At 44.8% G+C, this 27,036-nt stretch overlaps 1 protein-coding gene across 5 annotated transcripts in view; it reads right to left on the bottom strand.

The window, feature by feature from the left end:
* The window catches only part of nap1l1 (nucleosome assembly protein 1 like 1), a 50,506-nt gene that overhangs the window by 6,576 nt on the left and 16,894 nt on the right, over positions 1 to 27,036 (bottom strand). For 4 of the 5 annotated variants that reach the window (XM_033037993.1, XM_033037994.1, XM_033037990.1 and 1 more), the window contains exons 5-14: positions 20,431 to 20,572; positions 18,574 to 18,672; positions 17,534 to 17,662; positions 16,424 to 16,495; positions 12,623 to 12,762; positions 7,934 to 8,079; positions 7,827 to 7,846; positions 6,132 to 6,254; positions 4,849 to 4,881; positions 4,618 to 4,668 (exon numbers count right to left, since the gene is read on the bottom strand). In XM_033037993.1, coding sequence (XP_032893884.1) covers positions 4,618 to 4,668; positions 4,849 to 4,881; positions 6,132 to 6,254; positions 7,827 to 7,846; positions 7,934 to 8,079; positions 12,623 to 12,762; positions 16,424 to 16,495; positions 17,534 to 17,662; positions 18,574 to 18,672; positions 20,431 to 20,572 — 955 coding nt within the window. The remainder of the gene's footprint in view (positions 1 to 4,617; positions 4,669 to 4,848; positions 4,882 to 6,131; positions 6,255 to 7,826; positions 7,847 to 7,933; positions 8,080 to 12,622; positions 12,763 to 16,423; positions 16,496 to 17,533; positions 17,663 to 18,573; positions 18,673 to 20,430; positions 20,573 to 27,036) is intronic. The other variant, XM_033037992.1, reaches the window with a different exon arrangement.

Genomic DNA, 27,036 nt, shown 5'->3' with positions numbered 1-27,036 from the left:
GCAAAGCCATTGAAAACCTGAGATAGGTCTCCCTTTCTAGAATCATACCAATCGCTCTTTATTCTTTTCCTGTGGGTTAACCAAAGATTAATTCAGAATTTTCCTGCGTGAAATTCTTACTATGTTATAATTGCTTAACTTTTTAAACTTTTAACATACATTCCAGTACAAGCAGCAGACTACAGACTAAAAAGGTTCAATTCAATCTTGGCCACTGCAGAGTTGCCTGTGCTTAAAATTGATGTAAACTAACCAGACCAGTATACACATGACCAAATAATTTACTTGCCATCTAACGTATCCTTGAAGATAGCATGGAAAAAAATGGGGTGACTGATCACAGGTAAAGGACTGGCAAATTCTCATTTTGCTTTGCAGGCTATTTTTAAAGGGATTTTCTATTTCTTTGCAGATGTTATCTAAGATTACCCTCCCCCCCATTTTTTCTGCAGCAAAGATCTCATTTGCACATTAATAATTGGCAAGTCAAATCCTGTGCACAAGGCTGTTTAATCCTTAAAATTCAGCACTGACTTGCAACTCATTTGGTTGAAGAGTAATGTCAAATTACCCCAGTTTGACCCCCAATCTATTTTTTAAAATCTTTTACAAAAATCAGTATTATCAAACATATTGCAACAATTTCATAGAAAAACTTACTTTAGTGAGAGCTGGCAATGTCCCTGAAAAATCTAAACATCTCCAACTGAATCTTAGTTCAGGTAATGATAAATTAATGTAGAAAGCAGTCATTAATTTAACCTTCTAATTTTACCCATCCAATTTTAAAGCCATAGAGAAATATAGCACAGGAAAAAAAATCCCCACCATTGTTCCTCCCAGGATTCTGCCACTCATCCATAAACTGGAGGCAATATACAACAGACCATTAACCAACCCACCCACATATTTTTCAGATGAGAGAAGAAACTGGAGCACCCAAAGGAAATATAAACAGTCACAGGAAAAATATTAAAACTCCAGACATCACTGGAAGTCAGGATTGAATCACGTCACTGGAGCAGCGAGGTAGCAGCTCCACTTGCTGCACCATTGTGTTGTCCAAAAATTTTAGACTCAATTCTCTACTTTCCATCATGACCAATGATTGATATCCAGCATCTAAAACTGATCCTGCATAATAGATTTTACTCATTCTAACACCCAGCACGGTCGGGTGTCAAATTTGAGGTCAACTGCTAAATGGAACTATATTTCTTAAATTAAAGAGCTTGGTTTAATGAAACTTCCTAATTGAATCCCACAAATCCGATCTGTCCAATATGTTATCTGCTGACAAATGACAAATTAACTTCATCTCTGGAGGAATGGAACAGAAAACATTCAGTGCAAATCAAACATTGACCATAGAAATAAGCTGTACCATTTGGAGTCCAGAATTTAGAACCTCAAACCAACGACAAATTGTTCGATAGAATAAAAAGCTCATTTTACTTTTGAACGAAGATGAGCTCAAAATAACGACTGAATCTTCAAATATTTAGAACAAAGATAGGTGGCATTTGTGTGAAGGACACAAAAGAGAAAGCTAATGAATTCAATTCCCAACTCAGAACAAGGTGCACTTCTAGGATTTCTAATCAGCTAATGTACGATATTTCTTCTGCATTAAATTAAAGATTATGCTGACTCTTGCACACAATGACCTTCAAATAGGCAGGTGTCGGATTTTCAAATTCCGACCCACATTTCCTTTAAAAAAAATTAAAAGATCAGCGTATATAACCTCTACCTTGGTTGTAGATTCACTGCCATCAAAATCAAGCACCGTTCACTTTATGTACTTTCAAACTGACTTAGCTGCTCAACTGAGTAACTTTGAGAATCCATTAAACGAATTAACAAACAAGAATTGATTGACAATTACCATCCAAATTGCTCATTTCCAATTTATGGCTTTTTTGACTATCAGCTAACAACTAACAGCACCAGTTGACATTTGTGTTCTTATTTTAGCTTTACTCTCTTATGACCTTAAATAGAACTCAATGTCCAAGTGTTTTTCTCAATCACCATCAAACAAGGCAATTTGAATTCATTTGCCAAAATTTCAAATATTTGAACACGAGAACCTATCCAAAAATATTAATATCTTTAGTTTGAATCATTGAGCTGCGTGTTCGAGCTTCTAGAAATCCTATCTATCTATATTACTAAAACTCTCGTCTTGTTTCTATCTATCTATCTGTATGTGATCCTGGAACTACGTCAAAATGGTACACGATAGCGCTAATTTTTTGGCACCTCCTTATTCACTTTTGTCCCGTGGTCGTCCGTATAACGTTTTGTTCAGATTGATGTTATATTTCACAAGTTATTGACATTTACAAGTTAAAAACCCCCACTTTGAGAAGAATGACGACAGATGCTGTGACAGTTGATTGGAGATTCTGGCTGTTAGCAGCTATGACGTCACAATGGGATCTCAGTCCTCCAATCAATGGGATCTCATTTACATGCGCCGCCGTGAACATTCCGCCACCCGACAATGACATCACAATGGGATCTCAGCTGCCAATGAACAGTGTTGGGATAAGTACAAGCCAGTGCAATGAGTGAGGAGGGGAGGAAAATAAATGTTATTTAATCATTGTGTTTAGTGGGGGAGTGCGAAAGGGGAGAGATGAGGGAGTGACTGACGGTAGGGTAATCAGCAGCTTCCACCTCAAGGGGGTAAGGAAGGAGTGAGAATTAAAAACAAAATCAATTTTAATCAGATTCTTGGGGAGAGCTTTTCCTTTATGTGTGTTCCCGAAATTCCGCCAAAATGGTACACGATAGCACTACAATTTTAGGCCCACCTTACTCACCATTGTCCTGTGATGTGCATTAGCCAAGTTTCATTCAGATTGATGTTATATTTTTTCACGTTATTGACATTTTAAAATTAAATTAACTTAAAACAGCGCTCCCTCTTGCCAGCCACGCCTGCACAGTTGAGGGAGGCCAATCAGCCACGTCACAATTGAAAATGGCGCCGCTGACACGGCAGTGACGCAAAATGAAGCTGTCTCCCCGGGCATGCGCAGTGGGCCTGGTATCTGCACGTGTGCAGTTGGGGCCTTTGCGGATTTTCAGATCGCCATTTTTCTATCTTTCGCATGTACTTGCCTGGCCTCACAACGGGGACCCAATCGCTCCACGGGTAAGTTTTGTACTATTTCACACAGCTCCACGGGTCCTCTATTCACTTTATTAGCGTTAACTTAATTTGTGCCATCAAAGGCACAACTTTGAATGCGGCAGCCGCGCCTGCGTAGTGTGGGCCTGTCAGCCGCACATGCGCAGTTTGGTGGAATATTGTGTTGAGGGAACTGGACCCAATAGGTCCGCACTTGGTCTGGTATGTTATAAATGGCAGTTGCCCCATGCTTGGTGATTGTAGCTCATAAAGTATGGAAGTTTTGACATACACTTTTGCATGTCAAAAAAGGCATAATCAGCCAAATGGCATGCAATGTTAATCATTCTGATAATATTTCAAAAAATATATTTATTCCATTTGTAATAATTTGGATTAGAAAAATACAAAGGAATATAGTGCGATTTAGTAGATATATCAAGACAATGGTTTTCATACATTCAGCCCAACTTGAAACACAATGTAAACTTTCAGACAATATTCCACCCACTAACAAAGAACATTTTTTACTACAGGAATAGAATAAGAGAATGGCACAGAGCTACTGCCTCGCAGCTCAAGCGAACAGAGTTCAACCCCAAGACTGCGTTTCCCCCAATGCCCCAGTTCCCTCACACATTTCAAAAACATGACGATTTGCAGATAAATTGCTTGAGTTCAGAGATGAGTTGTAGAATTTAGGGTGTTTTGTCACCTTTGCAGATTTAGATGGCTTCTACAGATGCCCTATAAAAACAGGACATAGAAGGGCCTGTTTCTATGCTGGACAACTGTCATGTTAGATTAATTGGTCAAGCAGCAGAAAACAAGTCCTTCGTCCCACTGAGTCGGTGCTGACCATTCGGTCCCATTTGCATAGAAATTCCTTTCTAATGCATACATCACTTACTTTTATAATCAGATGGTGCTTATAAGATCAAGTAGGTAAGGGGCATAAAAGTTATCCCAAGAAGTTTATGAATACAGGAAGAAAAATCTCAAATTGTGAACTTGTCATTAGTACAAATAATCTTGACATTAAACTGTCAAACTACGACCAAGAAAAAATATCTGTGAAGGAATTAAAGTCTAAGAGCACACCGTCAAATGTAATAATTTCCCCAAAAATATTAGGGGTCACTTCCGCTGGGTTTCCCACAATCTTATGATTCACGGGAAAATGTTCGCATGATGGTCAGGAGTTTGCAAGATAATCTGCTTAATTTAATATTGTTCATAATATATTTAATATGTCAACACCACACCCTACTCAACAACATTTTGTTTGGATAAAGATTTGAGAAAATGCTTCAAAACATAGTGTGTAATTGCAAATGTCACAAAGGAGAATAATATTTGGATGAAATAATTAACAGTGACCTTTACAAATGTAGAACAGAATTAAAGTTAAAAGCAAGCTTGGCACCCAATTTCCCTGGAATAAAAAACACTTTAGAAAGTGAACAAATTCCCACCTTAGGGTCATAATCTGGGTCATTCTCTTCATCTGCTTCTTCCTCCCCTTCCTGCTTAAAACAAAAAAAAGATAGAAAAGGTGGGCTGATATTTATCTTAAAAAGTCAGAGTCACATAACTCAATGAGTACTTTAGTGAAGACAAAAGGTTATTACAACAAAGACAAATTCACAACATTGCTTATTTTCTCCCCAAAGCAATTCTCCCCATATAAATGGAAAAATGGTCACCTCATCATCTGCCTCTTCTCCCTCTTCATCATACTGCATTGGAAGAAAAAAAAAGATCAAGCTGAGTTTTGCATTCCATATCTAATGGATCAATATGAAAATCATTTGCCAGCTGTACACATCCCTTTATTTGAGGCTCAATTTCATAAACCCCATTTCAAGCATCACCAGGTGGCACTGACGTTCCAGCATTTAATTGGCTGAATTAATTGATTTAAAAAAAATCAAAAGCTTGAAAAAAAACAATTTCCAGACTATTGTATATCTAATTACCCTTGTGATTCAGTGCAAACAGCAGTTCTGTAGCAAGAATCAAGATTCACATGGATGAAAGTTTCAGACAACATGCCTGTTGTCTAGTAGGAAGACATTTCATTGGAGACACTGACAAGATCACTAAAATGTCACCTTTAGAATGTCTGAAGTCACCTTTCCAATCTAAGATATCAAACTCTTTCAAGAACTTGGAGTTTTATCCCTATTTAACTTGTCAAAGTATAAACAGTTTGTATCCAATAATGCTTCAAATAATCATTTCTTTTTAGCCAATGTCCTTTATATAGACACCAGCATGATGTGTGATCGTCATTAAGTGATTGATATTTCAGGAGAGACAGAACAAATGTATACAATAAGATTTTTGGGTTCCTATTTTCTGAAGATGCTCATTGATCGAAGAAATTGGTCATTCAGTTATTACACAATGTGCACTTTATAAAAGTACTTGTTTGTGCAAGATTAATTTGGATATTTATTGAACATCCCCAATTGCTCCCAAATTATTTGCTAAGGCATATCATGAGACATTTTAAGTCTGAGGTCACATGCACAGTAGATCCTGGATGGTTTTCTTGTAGGCCATTAGTGAACCACATGCGTCTTTTCATGTTTACCATTACTTATAGCATTTTTATTTCAGATTTATTACCGTACTTGAATTTAAATTTCACACATGCCTCGGAGGGATATAAAAATGAACATATGAACATATCCAGGCCTAATATTAATTCAGCAAGTTAACCACTATGCCGTCTTACTCCTTAACCAGATGAATATCAAGAGCAGGTTCCAGTACAGGTTTAGTTTTTGACATCCTCCATTAAAGCATGTTTTCACAAAATCGGTCTGGAGAATGTGAAGTGTCATAACATGGTGGAATGTCTATAAAAGTGCTGAACATATTGTTACTGCTTGCCTTTTTGTTGGGATGCCAGTTTATTGAAATGTACCAGAACACAAGCATATAGCATCAATTCACTGCTTGAATTCAGAAAAGGACTTACGTCATCATCATCGTCTTCAATGGCCTCTCCTGTGAAGTATAACACTGCTCGTGGAACTATGCGCTCATGCAAAAAGTGACCGATTTCAAAGTCAGCAGCAAGTATTGCCTCAGAATCTTCATCCTGTAAGAGTGTAAAATCTCAATTTCTAGCTTAATTTATATCTACAATATTAACACAAAATTTAGTTTTAACACAGCCAAAGTTAATCTCTCTTTGTCCAAGATTAGTGTTAGATCACCTCAAGGCACTGTTCCTTGAAGAACATTTAAAAGGGCAGATAAATGTCCTTTTCCACTTCATCCAACTTATTCCAATGCACAGGTCTCATTCTAAGCTACAAACATTAGGAACTGTAGATGCTGATTTACAAAAGAGTTGTTGCTGACTCAGTGGGTCAGGCAGCACCTCTGGAGACCATGGAGAGGCGACATTTCGGGTCAGGACCTTTCTTCACTTAGCGACTCACCATTTTGGGCCTGAATAAAGGTCCTGATCAATGTCACCTATCCATGTTCTCCAGAGAAGCTGTCAGACCCGCTGAGCTACTCCAATACTGTGTCTTTTTTCTCATTCTATGCCACTGCCCCAACTTCAGAAGCAGCAGCAACGATACCTTGGTTGAAAGAGCAGTCAACCAAGAAAAAGTTCAATTAAAAAGGTACAAATAACTGATGGTAAACCATTTATTATAAAAAGCAAATGCTATTCAAACTTGTTGCTGACTAGAGGAAATGAGCAAATGCTGACCGATGACACAGAAGAACCAACCATTCTGAGTCCTTGTTGCTATGTTACAGAGGCACAAAACTTTTGCCAATACCGGCATCTAAATAAACGGCAAGGTCATTAATTTCATTGAACCTGCTCGGCCATTCAATAAATTCATGCCTAATCTGATTGTAACATAGTCTACATGTAACGTCCCAGTAGTAGGTTGCACTCTCACCATCCCCCATTCTTGTTTATGAACTATGGTCACCTCTGCTTTGAAAATAGTCAGAATCCACTTTTACATGCCCTTGAGGAAGATGCTCATGACTCACAAGAAAATCACCTCATCTGTCTTAAATGGACATCCTCTTATAATTGAATAATGATTTTTAGTTCTAGATTTTCTCACAAGAGAAACCATCCTCGCCCCATCCACCTTGTTAAGACCGCTCTGGCTCTTGCATATTTTTTCCCCCCACGCATAAACTTCAGCAGAATTTCAGTCTGTTCATAGAAGAAAAATGCCATTTCAGGCCACCAGACTAGCACTTTGACCGTCTTAATTATGGTTGGAAAGACAATCATCTCTGGCTAGTTTCATAATGTCTTCTTTCCCCACCCTAACCAGAGATAATGTGTTGGAAGCAACTGCAGATGCTGATTTAAACCGAAGATAGACACAAAAAGTTGGAGTAATGCAGTGGGACAGGCAGCATCTCTGGAGAGAAGGGATGGGTGACGTTTTGGGTCGAGACCCTTCTTCAGACCAGACCCTAACCAGAGATAAAGTGTTCAACTGATAGATATTTTGGAGTTCAATAGACAATGTTGCTAACCAGTAAAAACAAAACACAGCAACTAAATAGCAGACTTAACAATCATGAGATGTGCATTGAATTGAGTTATATACAGCAATGTTAAAAACAAATCACTTTAGTCAAGGAATTCATGACAACCATGCCAAATCAAAATTCAACTTACCAGCTCACCATTCTCTGGAACTGTGAGGAAGAGGAAAAAAAAGAACATTAGAATCATATTTACAAATGTAGCACAAGATATTCAAATCACTAACTGTTTGCACTCACCTTCAGGTGGTGAAAAGAAATTGAAAAAAGAATCATTTGGTACAGTTTTTGTAACAGTTCGAACAGTGCCGCGGCCCTTATGCTTCTGTTTCTTTTTAATGGTTTTCATTGTGATGTTCTTTCCCTTTTTCCAGTCAATATTGCACCTATAATGAAAGTTACGAAACTCTTAAATATCCAACATGGCTGGTGAACCTCACAGTTAGACATTGGAGTCACAATTGGGTCTTTTTGTTTTACACCAAATTGTAATATGGATTCTGAGTCTACAGCACAATGAGTCTATACCACGCCAGAAAACTCAAAACTGAGATTTGCATAAGAACATTGCGTCTCAGAGAATGTGGAAGCTGGTGGGATGAAAGGTGATGACTAGGGGAACACTATCCTTGTTCTGTCCGGGTGGGGGGGGGGGGGGTGTTATGATTAGTTACTCAAAATTGAATAATTCAATGTTCATACCGCTGTGTTCTAAGCTATCCAGAACAAGAGGCGCTGTTGTAGTTTGTGTGTAGCCTCACTCTGGCAATGGAGGCCCAGGATCAAATGGTCAGTCTGGGATGGCAGAGGGGAGTTAAATGATTAGCAGCTGTGAGATCAAGTTGGCCTTGGCAGGCCGAGGTGGTCTTTTTTCAAATCCAAACTTTCTGCAGAAAATTAGCAAGAGAATTTAGTGCATGACAGGAGCGAGTTTCCTGTATTGGAGCATCAGGAATTTTAGTGATGCTCAGCCATCAGGCAGTCGGGTTGAGTTGTTTTTTGTGTGGCAGAAAATGAAGATTTGATTCGATTACAAATGCTTAGATTACTTTTGTGCTTCACCATAAGAATTTACGATGAACTTCATTAAATTATTATAAAGAATCTTAACAATGCATAGAAATGCAGCCTTTTCCTTTTTTAAGTCAGACTGGTGGATGGATGTGAAAGAGAAGGGCTACTTGAAAATTTGCTTTGGAGTTGTCTGGGAGGTGCATTAGTTGTGCTGTCTGCAGGTGACTGAGCACGGAAACCAGAGCAGTAACATAATGTTTATGGCACTAGATAAAAGAAAGTAAACCTGCAATGCAACAATCTTCACCAAAACATTTTCAGTGACAATTTGGTTCAGAATTAATAAATGCTCCAGGCAGTTAGATAAAGGAACATTAGAACACCCAAGGGCACAGAAGGTGCAGAGAGACCAAATAATTATATACTGGAAGCAGCATTTTCAACCATCTGCTGAGAAAAAAAGATCTGCATAATGTGCAATGGGGCCAATCCATATCAAGTTCAAGCTGCATAAAAGATGCTTAGTCCTCCTCCCAAATTAAAAACGAAACCCCATTTTAAAAAAACCCTATAAATAACTCTTCTTAATATCCCAGTAGCATGTTGGCATCCTCACCATTTCCATCAAGCTTTAGAAGGAAAACAGAGGCAGGTTTTAGGCACACAATCATGTAATGAATTAGATTGGGACTATTAAACAGATACCAATGCCTTTCATTTCTCTGCCTCTCCCTATCAGTGAGGAACTTACAGATTTTCATTCGGCATTGACTCACATATTTCTACTGACATTTATTGAAGCATTTCAGAACAAGATGTTCTAGACAGCGTTGAGTATCCCTCAATAATAAGCAGGTAGCAAAGCGTCCGAAATAGCGTTGCCCTTCAAGAATAATTGAACACTTGAATACTACCAGAATAATTTATTTCTGGAAATGCTCAAATTTGTTCAGATTGTTTGCCGCAATGAACGAGTGATAGCACTGCAATCATTAAAGTTTGAAACAGAACCTTGACAGTCCTGGAGGGACATCAACAATCCTGTCAGTTAGTTAATTATTCAGAAACCAGCAAAATTATTCAGAGGACACCAGAATTAAATAACAGTAAATAAAATAAAAAAAACACTCAGCAGGTATTTGTGTAAAGGAAAACAGAGTTAATAGCTCATGTCAGAGATCCTTCACCAGAATTTGACAATGGGTCCTTCAGTGCAATTAAATTCTTTGAACACTTGAATTTAACAGAGAAAACAGCATTGATGGAAAATATAATACATATAATACATACAAGTACAGGTGCACAACCTTTTATCCGAAATTCCGGAAACCGAAAAGCTCCGAAAATCGGACATTTTCGGTCCTGGAAAAAAGGGAGGGTATATTGCCCCAGGGAGTAGGAATCCCTAGACCTAGTACAGTGAGCGTCCACCGAGGATCGCCCGGAGAGGTTCCGCGGTCACCTCTCCGGGTGACCCTCGGTGGACGCTCACTGAACTAGGTCTAGGGATTCACAAAAATGCTGGAGAAACTCCGCGGGTGCAGCAGCATCTATGGAGCGAAGAAAATAGGTAACGCTTCGGGCCAAAACCCTTCCTCAGACTGCCCTATCAGTCTGAGGAAGATTTTCAGCAAAGGGAGGGGAGAGAAGGGAAAAGAGAGAGGAAGGATCTGCCGGACATGCTGTGTGTGTGAGTGTGTGTGTGTGTGTGTGTGTGTGTGTGTGTGTGTGTGTGTGTGTGTGTGTGTGTGTGTGTGTGTGTGTGTGTGTGTGTGTGTGTGTGTGTGTGTGTGTGTGTGTGTGTGTGTGTGTTTGTTTGGCGGAGTCTGAGGGGAGAAGGAGAGAAGGGAAGGGAGAGAAAGGTCCAGCGGCGGGAACGGATGCCTGGGTCCGGGCGTGAGCTGAGTCCGAGGTTTGTAAACGTTGCTGCAACCCCCGGCCATGCGTGTATTGTTCACCGCGTCTTGCTGGAGAGAGGGGGGAGGGCGGGAGCCGGGGCTGTGTGCGTGAAGCACGGCGACTAGAGGGACGGGAGAGCTGCCCCGGGAGTGTGAGGGCACCTCCCCTTCTCCATTCCCCCTCACACCCCCCCCTCCCCATCTACCCCTTTCTTCCCCCTCTACCTCTCTACTCTTTGTCGGCCCGCACCTATCTGCCGGGGGGGGGGGGGGGTGTGTGTGTGTGTGTGTGTGTGTGTGTGTGTGTGTGTGTGTGTGTGTGTGTGTTTTTGGCGGAGTCTGAGGGGAGAAACGCCGGCACTAAGAGCGAGCGGACGCGCGGACAGAAGCAACGATCATAGGACGGAATAGGTGACCAAAGATCTATGTAGGTCACATTTCGGCTCCAGGCCCCTCTTCTGACTGACTCAGGGGAAAGAGGAGCAAGAGCTATGGACGGTGCTAAGGACAAGTGAATGGAAGATATGCCGATATGTCCCGTTTCCCTTTCCCATGACTATCAGTCTGAAGAAGGGTCTCGACCCGAAATGTCTACCAACGCCGCTCTATGAACAATAGCTCCCCTCATGGCAGCTATTGAAAAAGTCGACCCGAAATATCACCTATTTCCTCATATTATCACGTATTCCTCATCAGAGATGCAGCCTGATCCGCTGATTTACTCCAGCCTTTTGTGTCTGTCTTTGGTTTAATCAGCATCTGCAGTATGTGCCGTTTAAAAAGGAAGTGATAAAAAACATTTAAAACTTTTAACAACACCTAAACTGTTCCCCCGCAACGCTGCGAGAGGCATAACTGAAGTCGGGTTGGGGTTACTGAAATGATGGAGGTTACGCTCCGGTGCGGACTACGCGTCAGTTCATTGTATTTCGCAGGAGTGGACCATCTTGCGCGCTATAAGATCTTTGCTCCAATTGATTTGATTACTCTAGCGTGGGGCCCCCTTAGGCACGGGGCCCAATTGGGAGAAATAGGTCCTATCGGCTAAAGGCCGGCCCTGACCGGGTAACTGCCGGGATCGAGGCGCAAACTCGCGACCTTGCGGCCATGAGCCGAGCACTCTACCACTGAGCCACATGTTAAAATCTACGCTAAAAACCTTCCGTTCGGAAAACCGAAAAATCCCGAAATCCGAGAAGTGTCTGGTCCCAAGGCTTTCGGATAAAAGGTTGTGCACCTGTACAAACAAGCAAAATGAAACAAGATTGCCGTGCATATAAATTAGTGCAAAGATTGGGATTTTATAGAGGAATTAAGTGTTGAGAGGCTACTTAGGAGGCCACTTAGCCCAGTGAGTGCCAGTTTGCTGAGCAACCTCCAAAGGACATAGGTTTAAGGTGAGGGGGGAGGGAAGATTTAATACGAACCCGAGGAATAACTTTTTCATACAAAGGGTGAATGGAATGAGCTGCCGGAGGAGACAGATGCATGGATAGGACAGGTTTACAGGGTTATGGGCCAAGCGCAGGCAGGTGGTACTAGTGTAGATGGAACATGTTGGTCGGTGTGGGCAAGTTGGGCCGAAGGGCTTATTCCACGCTCTATGACTCTACAGTAAGCTTTAACTGCCCTTCCATTCTCCTACCAACCACAACTGATCTACCCAGCAGTACATCTGAGGGGCGTGGAAAGAGATTGGAGCACCCAGGAGAAACTAAGTCCCAAGAGAGCATTCAAATTCCACAGGTCTGAAGGTTAGGGTCAATCCCACATGACTTTTACCTCAATTGATAACAGAAGGGAAAAGGCACAACCTCAGTTTTTTAAACAATTAAATTGTTTAAAGTAAATTCTGCAGGCTTTCAGGATGGCTCAATTTTAAATATCTTTTAATGTCCTTGCTTAATATTTGATATGACATAATTCATTGGAACAATACATCAGCAAAAATGTATTAATAAGATTTACTATTTAAATACAGCATCTCAAACCTCAATGCAGGTTGAAGTTGGCTTACCCAGTGCATCCCATAATTTCTGGTCCGTCAAATGAGAAAGGGTCTGATTCATCAGGTTCTGATCTCATCTTGTATGTCTTTGTCACTAATTCATTTGAGAAAAAATCGTTTGGCTCGAACTTAAATTCAAGAGTAAAACTCTACATTAAAAAAAAAGTGGTGAGATAAAAATTAAAACAGAAAAGTACTATTTTGTTTTAAAATGTGAATCAGCATTCTTGCACACAGCAGTTTGCATTAAGAGTTTTTGCTCTCAAACATACGGACAAAGTAAAATCGATGCTTAATGCCACAGAATAATCATGTATAATTAGATGCATATTATAATAACACAAGTTTATTATAAAACAACAGGTACAATGTTGGTAACTGGGCTGCTGTAAGGTGGAAGTGTTGCTGGTAGATTAAAATGTCGTCTTTGGTGATCACTGGGCCTCAGAGACGAGGGCGAACACCACAAAAAGGTTTCTTCTTCTTCTCCACCCCCACCCCCCCCCACACACACACATTTTCAAAGGCGTTGTAAAGAAAGTCAGTGGAGTGGTATGCTCTTTGTGTAAGATGTTGGAGATCGAGGAGCATTCTTGTGTCCCTGATAACAATTCTGGCAGGAAATGTGTCCAGGTAGAGCTTTTGAGACCTCATGGATGGTTGGAGCAGTAATTAGACTCGTTGAGGAAGGTAGGACGTGGAAACATGTTTCATAAAAAGTAATGTGAGCAGTGGTCACACCAAAGTTTCAGTCGGATAGATGGGTGACAGCTAGGTGGTGCAGGAGCTCCCTGTAGCTATGCTCCTTTTAAACAAGTATAACTGTCTGGATACTTTGATTCACGGGGTAGGAGAAATTTCTTTCCGAAAATGCATACAAAAGGCTGACATTTGGGTCATGAGCAACACCTGGAAGCCTTACAAATGCTGACAGCCATTGGAGTGAAAATCTGTGTACATTTGAGCCTCAAACTCAAACTTTGTGGCCTGGGAACCAGTTTCCTTTGGGATATGGGTAAATCTTCAGGATATTGCTGAACACATCAGGTAGCTCGGACACAAGATGGCACTGGTGAGCCTGGTAGCTCCCACTGAGCTGTTGTAACATTGAAATTAGCCGTGAAGAAGCAGCTGTGAAACCACCAGCCCAGTAACTCATACTTGGACTAACAATCCAGGGACCAGAAATCAACTATTACCAAATTTGGTACTTCCAAGTTTGAGACACATTTGCCAATGCCTGCAGTTGGCTGGTTCCACTTTGGTAGAGCCGCTGCCTCAGTGATAGAGACTTAGTTCACTCCTGTACACAGTTGCTGTCTCCGTGGAATTTGCATGTTCTCCCTGTGAAAACGTTGCTCTGGTTTCATCCCACATCCCAAAGACATGTGGGGTTGTAGATTAATTGGTGTCTGTAAAATTGCCCCTGATGTGTGGATGTGAAAGTGGATTAACATAGAACTAATATGAACGAGCGATTGATGGCTATGTCAACTTGGTGGGTCGTAGGTCCTGTTTCCATACTGTATCTTTCAATCAATCTGGTCAGATAGCTACAGGACCACGAGGCAATTGGTGGTCCCACAGAGGAAGTCACAAACACCAGACAGCTAATTGTGATAGTAACACCCATGCAATAAAGATTTTCCTTTTCAGTTTTCTCTCCAGTACATAGTCACCACTTTGTTTTTCGGTTAGGTCAGATTGTCACATCTCGTTCAGGAAGCGCATGAATTTCCAGACTACAGTGAAGCCTGTTAATGGGATCAGTTCAGTTTAGTTTATCGTCATGTGTACCAAGCAAAGAGCATAGAGTGGAGCAAGCTGGTTCACTCCGCGAAAAAGCCGTTGTAGGTGATTTGTAGTTGTAGCGCCATTTCTGTAACAGGCTTCCGTCATGGCGTCAAGCTAATTCAGGGATATTCTGCTATATCAGTCTGAGAGATTAAAGGATAGACACAAAATGCAGCGGGCAGGGCGGCTGACAAAATAGGTGACATTTCGGGTGGAGACCTGTCTTCAGACTGAGTCAGAGGAAAGCGGAACACAAACGGAACTCAAACCATCCTCTCCCCCCCCCCCCCCCACCCTTCCGACACGGACATGGAGCGATCGTCAGCCCGCCCTTTTTTTTTGTTAAACATTTATTTCCTTCGGGTGTTTTTAAAAAGAAATTCCTTCCTTACCATTTACGTACTTTTTCGATAGCTGCCATGACCCGTTTGAGATCATTCTTTGCCCTGCTCCTGGTCTCGGCCCGCACCGATCTGCCGGACATGCTGTGCTGTGTGTGTGCGTGTGTTTGTTTGGCAGAGTCTGAGGGGAGAAAAGCCGGCACCAGGAGCAAGCGAACGCGCAGACAGCCGGACGAAAGCAAAGATCACAGAGTGAAATTCATAGGTGAAATTTCGGGTCGAGACTGAGTCAGGAGAAAGAGGAACAAGAAATATAGACGGTACTAAGGACAAATGAATGGAAGATATGCCGATATCTCCCGTTTCCCTTTCCTAGACTGTCAGTCTGAAGAAGGGTCTCGACCCAAAATGTCACCTATGCCGCTCTATGATCTTTGCTTCTGTCCGCACGTTCGCTCGCTCTTGGTGCTGGTGCTTCTCCCCTCAGACTCCGCCAAATTAACACAAACACACACACACACAGCATGTCCGGCAGATCGGTGTGGGCCGAGACCAGGAGCAGGGCGAAGGATGACATCAAACGGGTCATGGCAGCTATCGAAAGTCGACCCGAAATATCACCAATTCTGTTTCTCTAGATACTGCCTGATCCGCTGATTTACTCCAGCCTTTTGTCTGTCTTCGGTTTAAACCAGCATCTGCAGTTCCTCCCTGTACAAGGTATGTGCCGTTTTCGTGTGTATTAACATGTGTCAAATCAGATTAACAATCACGCAAGTTTCCACACACACTTACTTCAGCAAATAGTGACCAAGGCAGTGCTGACAGTGATGGGGGGAAATTTATGAGGGTTTACTGCATTTAAAAAGAAAATTTAAAAAAATTTAAATACACACAAACTGTTCCCCCGCAATGCTGATTACATTGCGAGAGGCATAACTGAAGTCGGTCGGGTTTACTGAAATGGTGGAAGTTACGCTCAGGTGCGTACTACACGTCAGTCCATTGGATTTTGCAGGAGTGGACCATCTAGCTCCGCTCTATGATCTTTGGTACCAAGGTACAGTGAAAAGCTTTTGTTGCATGCTATCCAGTCAGCGGAAAGACAATGCATGATTACAATATACTACATACCACAGTTACCCATACAATACAATAAGGGAATATCATTTAGTGCCAGGTAAAGATCATAGTTAGAAATGGTGCTGTAGGAATAGATTTAAGTGTGTAGCGATTGTACTGTGATTGTAGATCTGCTTCAGTGGTTAGTATGCAAGTAGTCGTCTGGGTTGCGCGCCATATTGAAATCATCTTGGATCGCCCTTAAGAATGCTGGCATCTTTGGTAGCAATTGTTAATTTGAGAAAAGATGCCAGTGCAGTTTCTTTTAATGTGGGGCGGCTATGACATAGCACCTACAAAATCTAGTCTCGACAGATTAAGGTAGAATAGCATGGAAATCAATGCTGATAGGAAACCAGACCCTGCTAATAGAGAGAAAGGTGTACATCTTTGTATCTTACAGCCCCTTTCAGAAACACAGGTTACACTAAAGAGCCTTACAGACAAGTCAAAATATCACACAATTCAGCACGCAATTCGGGATGGTGAATAGATTCCGGCCTTTCTAATATCTTACACATTCTGTGGCCAAAACTAAACTTAAGCAACTTACCATTGGTTGACCAGGATCTGAAAATTTAACCTTCAAGTCTTTTAAATGCTTCAAAATAGGCTCATCGTGTTCCTGAAAATTAAAAAAAAATCGGATTTATTGGTGCTGCATATCGCAGATTGCCAATCCAGTCGGGTTTTGTAGCCCCACATACCAGTTACCCGTATAATCAAGTTTTTAAAACCAACAAGATCCACCAAAAAGAATCAACACAAATGGCACACGTACACACATTAGCTGCCCACTTTTAAATTAACCATCAAACCACAAATCTATATTCTCACCGAGGTTAATTAAGAAGGAAGGTTAACCATTCTATTGAAAACATTAAGCAGAATTTGCTGCCCTCTGCTGGAATAGTATCCATTTTAAACAATTGATTCCTGGTGCTCTGGCAGTCTAAAGGGTCACACCCAGAAATGTCACCCATTTATGTTCTCTAGAGATGCTGCCTGACCCTCTGAGCACTGTGTTTTACTCATGATGCAGGCATCTGCAGTTCCTAGCATTTACGAGCAATTAAACCTCACTGGTCATTGCAAGAGACTACAATTGGAGCCACTGGGGATCAGCCATTTCAACTAAAACATGGTGCTCAGTACAAAACCCACCAATTTTCTAGAATAAATCAGCAATGGTAAAGTGCTAAGGCTACAAGGTAGATTGGAAGATTGGAAATTCAGCCCTAGTATGCAAGGGGCCGTTCAAGGGTGATAATAGCAGGAAAGAAGCTATTCTTGAATCTAGTGTATGTTATACAGTTCATTAAAGTTAAAATGTTTCTAAAAATAAAATTAAAATTAAAATGTTCGTAGTTGCCAGATGTCTGAAGAAGGGTCTCGACCCGAAACATTGCCCATTTCCTTCGCTCCATAGATGCTGCCTCACCCGCTGAGTTTCTCCAGCATTTTTGTCTACCTTCACAGTTGGCAAAGCGTGTTGAGGATCCCGTCACCACTCAGACCCAGCAATTGAACTCAAGCGTACAGGTGCCAGTGAGCTCTACAGTCCATATCTATACAAACTGCACACGTAGAGGGCCCTTGCCCATGGGGAAAATATGGTTCTGAAACTTGACTATTATTTCATTATCCATTTAAAAAAGCTTACCTGTACCATGTCACTAAGCAAATCCACATTCTTAAAAACAGTTAACCAAAATTCTGGAATTCCCTTTGGTGCATCCTTTTCTTCATCTTTCTTTTCTTCTTCCATTTTCGCCTTTTCTTTCATTTCATCCTGTCGCAAATCAAAGTATTAATAAACCATAGGTATCATCTAGAGACAGGACTTGTACTAGTTCATAAAACACACAGGTGGTAGAAATCTGGAACTGTTCTACAAATAATCGTTTTTGCTAATTATTACTTTCAATTAGACTGAAAGAATTTTAAACAGCAAATATTTTAAGAAATATGAGCAATGGCAGAAATGTGGAATTTGATCACAGGTTACCCAAATCATTGAATGGCGGTGGTTTGATGGTTCAAATGTTACTATGTCAAATGGATTTGACCTAATTTATTTTTAATTCAATTCTAGAAATTTACAGCACGGTAAGAATCTATGCAGCCAAGTGCCTTTTTCCCCCAGAATAAACAGTTATCATGAAAATTTGGCAAATGGAAGATTGAAAGGGGGAGAGAGAAATTATAAAGTTGCAATCAAAAAAATAAAATAAAAGCCCACTTCTTCCAGATATTTCCTCAACAACCCTATTCTTAAAATACTGAAGTATTAAGAGAGGATGAGTTTAGAAAAGGGAAATAGGAACTTCATATCCTTTGTTGCATAGTATGGAGTCTTGGAGATTTAAATCTTATCCATTTCATTCGAATTGATGTAAAGCTATTTAAGATTCCTATATTGCATGAAATGCTAATAAAATACCAAAAACAAAGGCTTTTTTACAAGTTATAAAACAACCTAATCTAACTGACAGGAATCTGATAATGGTGCAATGGTCTATTTCTAACTGAAGTCACTGAAGCAATGCAAATGATACTATTCAATGATTATTTGCATTATCCTAAACAAAGTTGTGGTAAGTTAACCATGGAACATTTGTTGCACTATCTGCCTTACACTACAAGTAAATATGAACCAGGCTAAATTCTAATAAATCATGCCGCCTGCTCAAAAAAGCTTACAAAATTAGGAATATTTACTGATAATTCCTCTTCTTCATCTCCTTGCCATTTGCAATCTTCCTCCGTAGGCTCAAGGATGGCATTGATGATATCACTCCTCTGAAGCAAAAACAAGAACCTCAATTAATGAGTCAAGTCATATGCACCGAAACAGAACGATGAAATTCTTACTTGCAGCAGCACAACAGCTCTGTAAATTTACTGACCCAGGTCTTTTATCCTCCTTAGTAATGCGTGCAGCTACATGATAATAATAATAATAATAATATATTTTATTGTCATTGCACATAAGTGCAACGAGATTTGGGTTTGCAGCTTCCATCCGATGTCATAACTTAACTAACTAATAACATTTAGATTTAGATACCCCGAGAAACATGGTTTGTAAAAACAACAGTAAAACAGTTCAAACAGACTAAAGTGCAGATGTGTCTGTGCGACGTGACCATCCGAGGGAGACAGTCCATGGGGGGTGGGGGGCACTCAGCAGGGCCGGTTCAGAGCCGCTATAGCTCTGTGAATGAAGCTGTTCCTGAGTCTGGAGGTTCGGGCGTAGAAGGCCTTGTAACGTCTGCCGGAGGGAAGTAGTTCGAACAGTCCATTACAAGGGTGTGAGGAGTCTTTATGGATGCTGATGGTCTTCCTGAGGCACCGTGTGTGGTAGATGCCCTCCAAGGCTGGTAGCGGTGTCCCAATGATCTTCTGCGCTCTGTGGACGACGCACTGAAGAGCTCTCCTCTCCGCCTCTGTGCAGCTGAGATACCACACAGAGATGCCATACGTTAATATGCTCTCTGTGGTGCAGCGGTAGAAGGTTGACAGCAGCTGGTGGGGCAGACCAGTCTTTTTTTAATGTTCTCAGGAAGAACAGTCGTTGCTGTGCCTTTTTGACCAGCGCAGTGGTGTTGGTGGACCATGTGAGGTCCTCTGAAATGTGAGTGCCCAGAAACTTAAAGCTGGACACTCTCTCCACACTGTTCCCGCAGATGGAGATTGGGGCGTATTCTCCATTATGTGACCTCCTGAAGTCAATAATCAGCTCCTTGGTCTTGGAGGTGTTTAGTGACAAGTTGTTAGGTGTTATGATTAAGATAGTTTGCTCTTAAGAAACGAGCAGGAGCCAAGATAGCCCCAACAACGAAATGTTTGAGTGCCCTGATTGTGGGAGAACAAAGAAGGGAAGAAGATAGAACTTTTTTTGCCTCCCAACACAGTGAGTAATGTGGGGGAGTCGCTGTGGTGGATGTTCATGTTAAAAAATTATTTGGGTGTCTTGTTGCTCTTTATTGGTATGACTGTATGGCAAATCAAATTCCTCGTATGTTGCAAAACATACTTGCCTAATAAATTAATATTATGATTTTGATGTTTGACATGGACACTGTGGGCCAAAGAGTCTATTGTTGTGCTGTATTGTTCCATGCTCTATGAAACTGTGTGTCCTTTCAACCCCACGAACGGCCGCAAATCAAACCCTCGTCTAGTCAGAGGGCGACTGGATAGCCAGCACCATGAAGGAAATCTAACAATTTTTATTCAGAAAAAAATATTTCTAATCATCCTTTTTTTCCTTCCAGCTGCTGATCTGGTTTTGTGCAAGACAAGTACTCTGGAATTGTCAAAGGGGAATCAAACTCAAGACGTCAAAATAAATTTATAAATCCTTTCCAATATCAATTTATCTCGTGAGCTGTGCCACAGGGTTGATCCCAAAGCGAGTGGCATCCATGGGTGAGGAACTGAAATGTGTGTAGTAAATTAGAACTTGCTATTATTGCAATGTTGTTCTTAAAATGTTATTGAATTTAAGGCAGAAAACTCCCAACTCCAAATGGAAAACCAAAGGTACCATCTCACCTGATCAAAAAGGGGTTGATAGAGAACAGCATACTTTCTTTGCAATTCGTGAACTTCTTCATAGAACTTGGCCTCTATATGTGCACATTTCACCTGAAGGTTCTTCAAAGCATTTACACGCTTCTTCACAATTTTAGGCAAGCTAAGTACAAGAATAAGACCAATTAGAATTGACTTGCACCTGGAATATAGCCAGTATTGTTCCTGTAGTAGTTTAACAAAAATTTAAAAGAAGTTTAATAACTTCAACACAATGTAAAATTTCTCATATCCTTCATGCTGGACCGTGCCCAACCACAACGAGGAGAGTTGTCTAAACAAAATTGATATCAAATCAAAGTTTAGTTTACAGATAAAACATGGAAACAGGCCCTTTGGCACTGAGTCAACATCAACCTTTGATCACCCGTTCACACTAGGTCTATGTTATCCCACTTTCTAATCTACTGCCTATACACACAAGGGGCAATTTATAGCAGCCACATACTCTACAAAGCCACGTCTTTGGATTGTGAGATGAAACCAGAATACCCAGAGGAGACCCATATGGTCACATGGAGAGCATGCAAACTCCATACAAACAACATCCATGGTCAAGATCCAACCTAGGTCTCTGACACTGAGGCAGCGGCTCTACCAGCAGTGCCGGTGCTGCCAAGGTGATGCGTTTAACAGGGTGCAAAGTAAATAATTGGGATTCAAACTAATTCACTTTATGAAGCTAGACAATGAATCCTCAGTAATTATATCACATCTGAAGGACACAACGTAATTGAGAGCATTAATAATTTTCATTGTGATGCATTTCAGTTTATGAATATCGAAGGTCAACAAAACATCCAGAGGCATAATGGTTGAGCACACTGTTGCTCAGTTTTTTTGTATAGCCGGTAAACTATTGCCTCTGAAATGCTAATGCAATTTTATTTTGAAAGCACGCACCAATTAATTCCACCACCACATAGGCCCAATCATGAGCAATCTGTAAATTTCTGCAAATAAATTACTATATTTGCAAATCTGTAATCGTTTGCCCATCACTTTAAATGAGTGTCCCTGGTCCTTGCACTAACAATTTCTCCATTTTAACCTTATAGGTTTATCAAATCTCCTCTCAAATTGTTTGCTTCAAGGAATATCAAAATATCATCAAACTCAAGTTCCTCATTCCAGGAAATCATCTACACTCACTTAACTTTTTTTCCTGTTTCCAGCCGGGCAACCTAGGCAGCTTTTTAGGTTGCCAAATGACAGTTTAGGTGGTCATTTAAAACGTTTCGCATAACGCGTGCGATAATGTGCTCGGCGAAGTGCGTAGTTACCAGTCGGAATTATGCACAATGAAGCAGTCACATATTATTTCTGCTTCAAATAAAGAAACAAACTAAACATATTCACCAATCAAGACATGATATATACCACAATGACATGCAGCAAAATTATAATACAGTATCTCAACTCTTTTTACACATTGCAATGAATGCAATTTCTATTATTTCTTTCCACTTCCAAACAAAAATGTGGTTGGATTATTCAGCGAATGATCAACCTCGGTGAGACCAAACGCAGGCTTGGTGATCGCTTCGCACAACACCTCCACTCAGTTCGCAATAACCAACCTGATCTCCCGGTGGCTCAGCACTTCAACTCCCCCTCCCATTCCGAATCCGACCTTTCTGTCCTGGGCCTCCTCCATGGCCAGAGTGAGGCCCACCGCAAATTGGAGAAGCAGCACCTCATATTTCGCTTGGGTAGTTTACACCCCAGCGGTATAAACATTGGCTTCTCCAATTTCAAGTAGTCCATGCTTTCTCCCTCCTTCCCCTCACATTCCCAGCTCTCCCACAGCCTACTGTCTACGCCTCTTCCTTTCCCCGCCCCCCGACATCAGTCTGAAGAAGGGTCTCGACCCGACACATCGCCTATTCCATCGCTCCATAGATGCTGCCTCACCCGCTGATTTTCTCCCACTTTTTTGTCTACCACCCATTCACACAAGTTCTGTTATCCCACTTTCCTCACCCACTCCCTACACATTAGAGGCAATTTTACAGAGACAAGTTAACCTATAAAACCATGCGTCTTTGGGATGTGGGAGGAAGCCCACACGCTTGCAGGGAGAATGTGCAAATTCAACAGACAGTGACCGAGGACAGGATCAAACACAGATCTCTGCCGTGTGAGGCAGCAAGTCTACCAGCGGTGCCACTATATTTTGTTTTCCAACACACAAAAAAAATCATACGTTGATAACTTTAGTTACTTAAAAAAAGAAACTATCCATTTTCAGTCTTAAATCTCTAAGTGACGCTATGTCCCCTTTACAGCTACTGTATGTTTTAATTCAGTTCAAGACTATGGGGCAGTACATTGGCCATAAAGTTGCTGTCTAAAAGTGCCAGAGACCCAGAATTGATCCTGAATATGTGTGCTATCTGTATGGAGTTTGCTCCTTTTCCCTTTGATCGCATGGGTTTTCTCCAGGTGCTCTTGTTTCCTTCCACATTCCAAAGGTGTGCAGGAACCTTTTTCAGACCCAACCCAAAACGTAATAATTTCCTTTTGTCCAGGTTCTGTCTGACCTGTTACTCCAGCTTTGTGTCTATCTTCCGTTTAAACCAGCATCTGCAGTTCCTTCCTACACACACGATACAATACGATAGAACTTTATTAATCCCAGGAGGGAAATTGTGTGTGTGTGTGTGTGTGTGTGTATATATATATATATATATATATACACACACACACACACATATATATATATATAATATACTAGAACAAGTGCAGACCCGTTGGGTCTGTTCCCCCAACGTGCGGTTTGGGGCGGGAGGCGGCATGCAGCATCACACACTGGGATGTGGGAGGAGGGGGGGAGAGGAGAGGGGGGGGGAGAGGAGAGGGGGGGGAGAGGAGAGGGGGGGGAGAGGAGAGGGGGGGGGAGGAGGGGGAGGGGGGGGGGGGGGAGGGGGGGGGGGGGGGGGGGGGGGGGGGGGGGAGGAGGGGGGGGGGGAGGGGGGGAGAGAGGAGGGGGGGAGAGAGGAGGGCGGGGACGAGGACGAGGGGGGGAAGAGGACGAGGGGGGAGGAGAGGAGAGGGGGGGAGGAGAGGGGGGGAGAGGAGAGGGGGGGGAGAGGAGAGGGGGGGGAGAGGGAGAGGGGGGGGGAGAGGAGAGGGGGGGACGAGAGGAGAGGGGGGGAGAGGAGAGGGGGGGAGGAGGAGAGGGGGAGGAGGAGGGGGGGAGAGGAGGGGGGGAGGAGAGAGGGGGGGAGAGGAGAGGGGGGAGGGGAGAGGGGGGGGAGAGGAGGAGGGGGGGGGACGAGGAGAGGGGGGGGAGAGGGAGGGAGAGGGGGGGAGAGGAGAGGGGGGGGGGGAGAGGAGAGGGGGGGGGGGAGAGGAGAGGGGGGGGGAGAGGAGGAGGGGGGGGAGGAGAGGGGAGAGAGGAGGGGGGGGGGAGGGAGGGGGGGAGGGAGGAGAGGGGGAGGGGGGAGGGAGAGGGGGGGGGGGGGGGGGGGGGGAGGGAGGGGGGGGGGGAGAGAAGAGGGGGGGGGAGGGGGAGAGGGGGGGGGGAGAGAGGAGGGGGGGGAGGAGGGGGGGAGGGAGGGGGGGGGCGAGAGGAGGGGGGGGAGAGGGAGAGGAGGGAGGGGGGGAGAGGAGGGGGGAGAGGAGGGGGGGAGAGGAGGGGGGGGAGAGGAGGGGAGGGAGAGGAGGAGGGGGGAGAGGGGGGGGGGAGAGGAGAGGGGGGGAGAGGAGAGGAGGGGAGAGGAGGAGGGGGGGAGGAGAGGGGGGGGAGGAGAGGGGGAGAGCGGAGAGGGGGGGGAGAGGGAGGAGAGGGAGAAGGAGGGGGGGGAGAGGAGAGGAGGGGGGGGAGAGGAGAAGGGGGGGGGAGAGAGGGGGGGAGAGGAGAGGGGGGGGAGAGGAGAGGGGGGGGGGGAGAGGAGAGGGGGGGGGGAGAGGAGAGGGGGGGGAGAGAGGAGAGGGGGGGAGAGGAGAGGGGGGGGAGAGGAGAGGGGGGGGGGAGAGGAGAGGGGGGGGAGAGGAGAGGGGGGGGGGAGAGGGAGAGGGGGGGGGGAGAGGAGAGGGGGGGAGAGGAGAGGGGGGGAGAGGAGAGGGGGGAGAGGAGAGGGGGGGAGAGGAGAGGGGGGGGAGAGGAGAGGGGGGGGGAGGAGAGGGGGGGGGAGGAGAGGGGGGGAGGAGAGGGGGAGAGGAGAGGGGGGGGAGAGGAGAGGGGGGAGAGAGGAGAGGGGGGGAGAGGAGAGGGGGGGGAGAGGAGAGGGGGGGAGAGGAGAGGGGGGGAGAGGAGAGGGGGGGGAGAGAGGAGGGGGGGAGAGAGAGAGAGGGGGGGAGAGGAGAGGGGGGGGGGAGAGGAGAGGGGGGGAGAGGAGAGGGGGGGGAGAGGAGAGGGGGGGAGGAGAGGGGGGGAGAGGGGGGAGGGGGAGAGGAGGAGGGGGGGAGAGGAGGGGGGAGGAGGGGAGGGGAGGGAGAGGGCGGGGGGAGGGAGGGGGTGAGAGGAGGGGGGGAGAGGAGGGGGGGGAGGAGGAGGGGGGAGAGGAGGGGGGAGAGGAGGGGGGGAGAGGAGGGGGGAGAGGAGGGGGGGAGAGGAGGGGGGGGAGAGGAGGGGGGGGAGAGGAGGGGGGGGGAGAGGAGGGGGGGAGAGGAGGGGGGGGAGAGGAGGGGGGGAGAGGAGGGGGGGGAGAGGAGGGGGGGGAGAGGAGGGGGGGAGAGGAGGGGGGGAGAGGAGGGGGGGGGGAGGAGGGGGGGGAGAGGAGGGGGGGGAGAGGAGGGGGGGAGAGGAGGGGGGGCGGAGAGGAGGGGGGGAGGAGGGGGGGGAGAGGAGGGGGGGAGAGGAGGGGGGGAGAGGAGGGGGGAGAGGAGGGGGGGGAGAGGAGGGGGGGGAGAGGAGGGGGGGGAGAGGAGGGGGGGGAGAGGAGGGGGGGGAGAGGAGGGGGGGGGAGAGGAGGGGGGGGGAGAGGAGGGGGGGGAGAGGAGGGGGGGGAGAGGAGAGGAGGGGGGGAGAGGAGGGGGGGGAGAGGAGGGGGGGGAGAGGAGGGGGGGATGAGGAGGGGGGGAGAGGAGGGGGGGGAGAGGAGGGGGGGAGAGGAGGGGGGGGAGAGGAGGGGGGGGAGAGGAGGGGGGGGGAGAGGAGGGGGGGAGGGGAGGGGGGGGAGAGGAGGGGGGGGAGAGGAGGGGGGGAGAGGAGGGGGTGGGAGAGGAGGGGGGGGAGAGGAGGGGGGTGGAGAGGAGGGGGGGGAGAGGAGGGGGAGAGGAGGGGGGAGTGGAGGGGGGGGAGAGGAGGGGGGAGAGGAGGGGGGACAGGAGGGGGAAGAGGAGGGGGGAGAGGAGAGGGGAGGGAGAGGGGAGGGGGAGAGAGGAGAGGGGGGGGAGAGAGGAGGGGGGGGGAGAGGAGAGGGGGGGAGAGGAGAGGGGGGGAGAGGAGAGGGGGGGAGAGGAGAGGGGGGGGGGAGGAGACACTTTTTGCAAACATTTTAGAACCAATAGACACATTCTGCAAGCGTTTTAGAACCACTAAGGACACTTACATTTGAGTAGACATGTGTTCAGTGTTATTCACAGCTCAGAGAAACGTGACCCTCTGCCTTCCTCCAGCTTGCAGACACTGATTGAGGCACACCACTTCCTGGTTTTATGGTCCCTCCCCCCTGCCGCCAGCAGGGGCAGCAGAGAGAATGGGGAATTTTGTAAAATCATTAATATCTCTGTCATTTTTCATCGACGGGAAAAATCCTCGGCACACATACGGCGGAGGGGGGCTCTGAGCAAGGTGGCCAAAAATGACGGCCGTAGGTGGCGGCGTCCTCTCGGAAATCGCAGCACAGATGGCCAAACCCGGTCAAGAACAGACTTTTAGTAATATATAGAAGATAATATATATACACACACACACACATATATATTCATATATAAATATACAGTTTTGTCTTCTCGTTTATAACATTGTTTACAGAGTACTATGTTTACATATTCTGTTGTGCTGCTGCAAGTAAGGATTTCATTGTTCTAACTGGGACACGAGAGAATAAAACACTCTTGACTTGCGTTGCTAATGCGTGGGATAGAACTAGTGTACGGGTGATCGGTGGCCGGCGTGAACTCGCTGGGCCGAAGAGCCTATTTCCGCGCTGCATCTTTAAATTAAACTAAAAACACTAAAACCAGAAGGAGTCTAAAGAAGGGTCTCTACCCGAAACGTCACCCAATTTCTTCAATCCAGAGATGCTGGTTGCTCCATGGAGTTCCCCCGCACAATTAAAGCATGGAATAGTCTTCACCCTACCATAGTTACCCAACCAGACGCATTTAAATTTAAGGTAGCTCTTTTTTCCCCCCACCCAAGAACCCTTTTTTAGTTAAGTCCACCCTCCACCACCTCCAGTTTAAATTCCATTTGGAATATTTTTGGAGGACCAGGAAACCAAGAAGCAAGAGTTACTCCAGGGAGTTATACCAGCTCCAGGGAGTGATTCTGCGTTGGGTTTCAGCGGTCGCCGCGAGGCGGCGACCGGACAGCAATGGCGGCCAGATCTCCCACAATGCAAAGGGAGGGAGAAAGTGCCCAGCACTGACCAGTTGCTGTGGCAGTGCGCATGT

Source organism: Amblyraja radiata, chromosome 19 (assembly GCF_010909765.2).
Source record: "Amblyraja radiata isolate CabotCenter1 chromosome 19, sAmbRad1.1.pri, whole genome shotgun sequence".
Lineage (NCBI taxonomy): Eukaryota > Metazoa > Chordata > Chondrichthyes > Rajiformes > Rajidae > Amblyraja > Amblyraja radiata.
The sequence above is the reverse complement of the archived record's forward strand: the minus strand, read 5'-3'. Positions and strand labels throughout refer to the sequence as shown.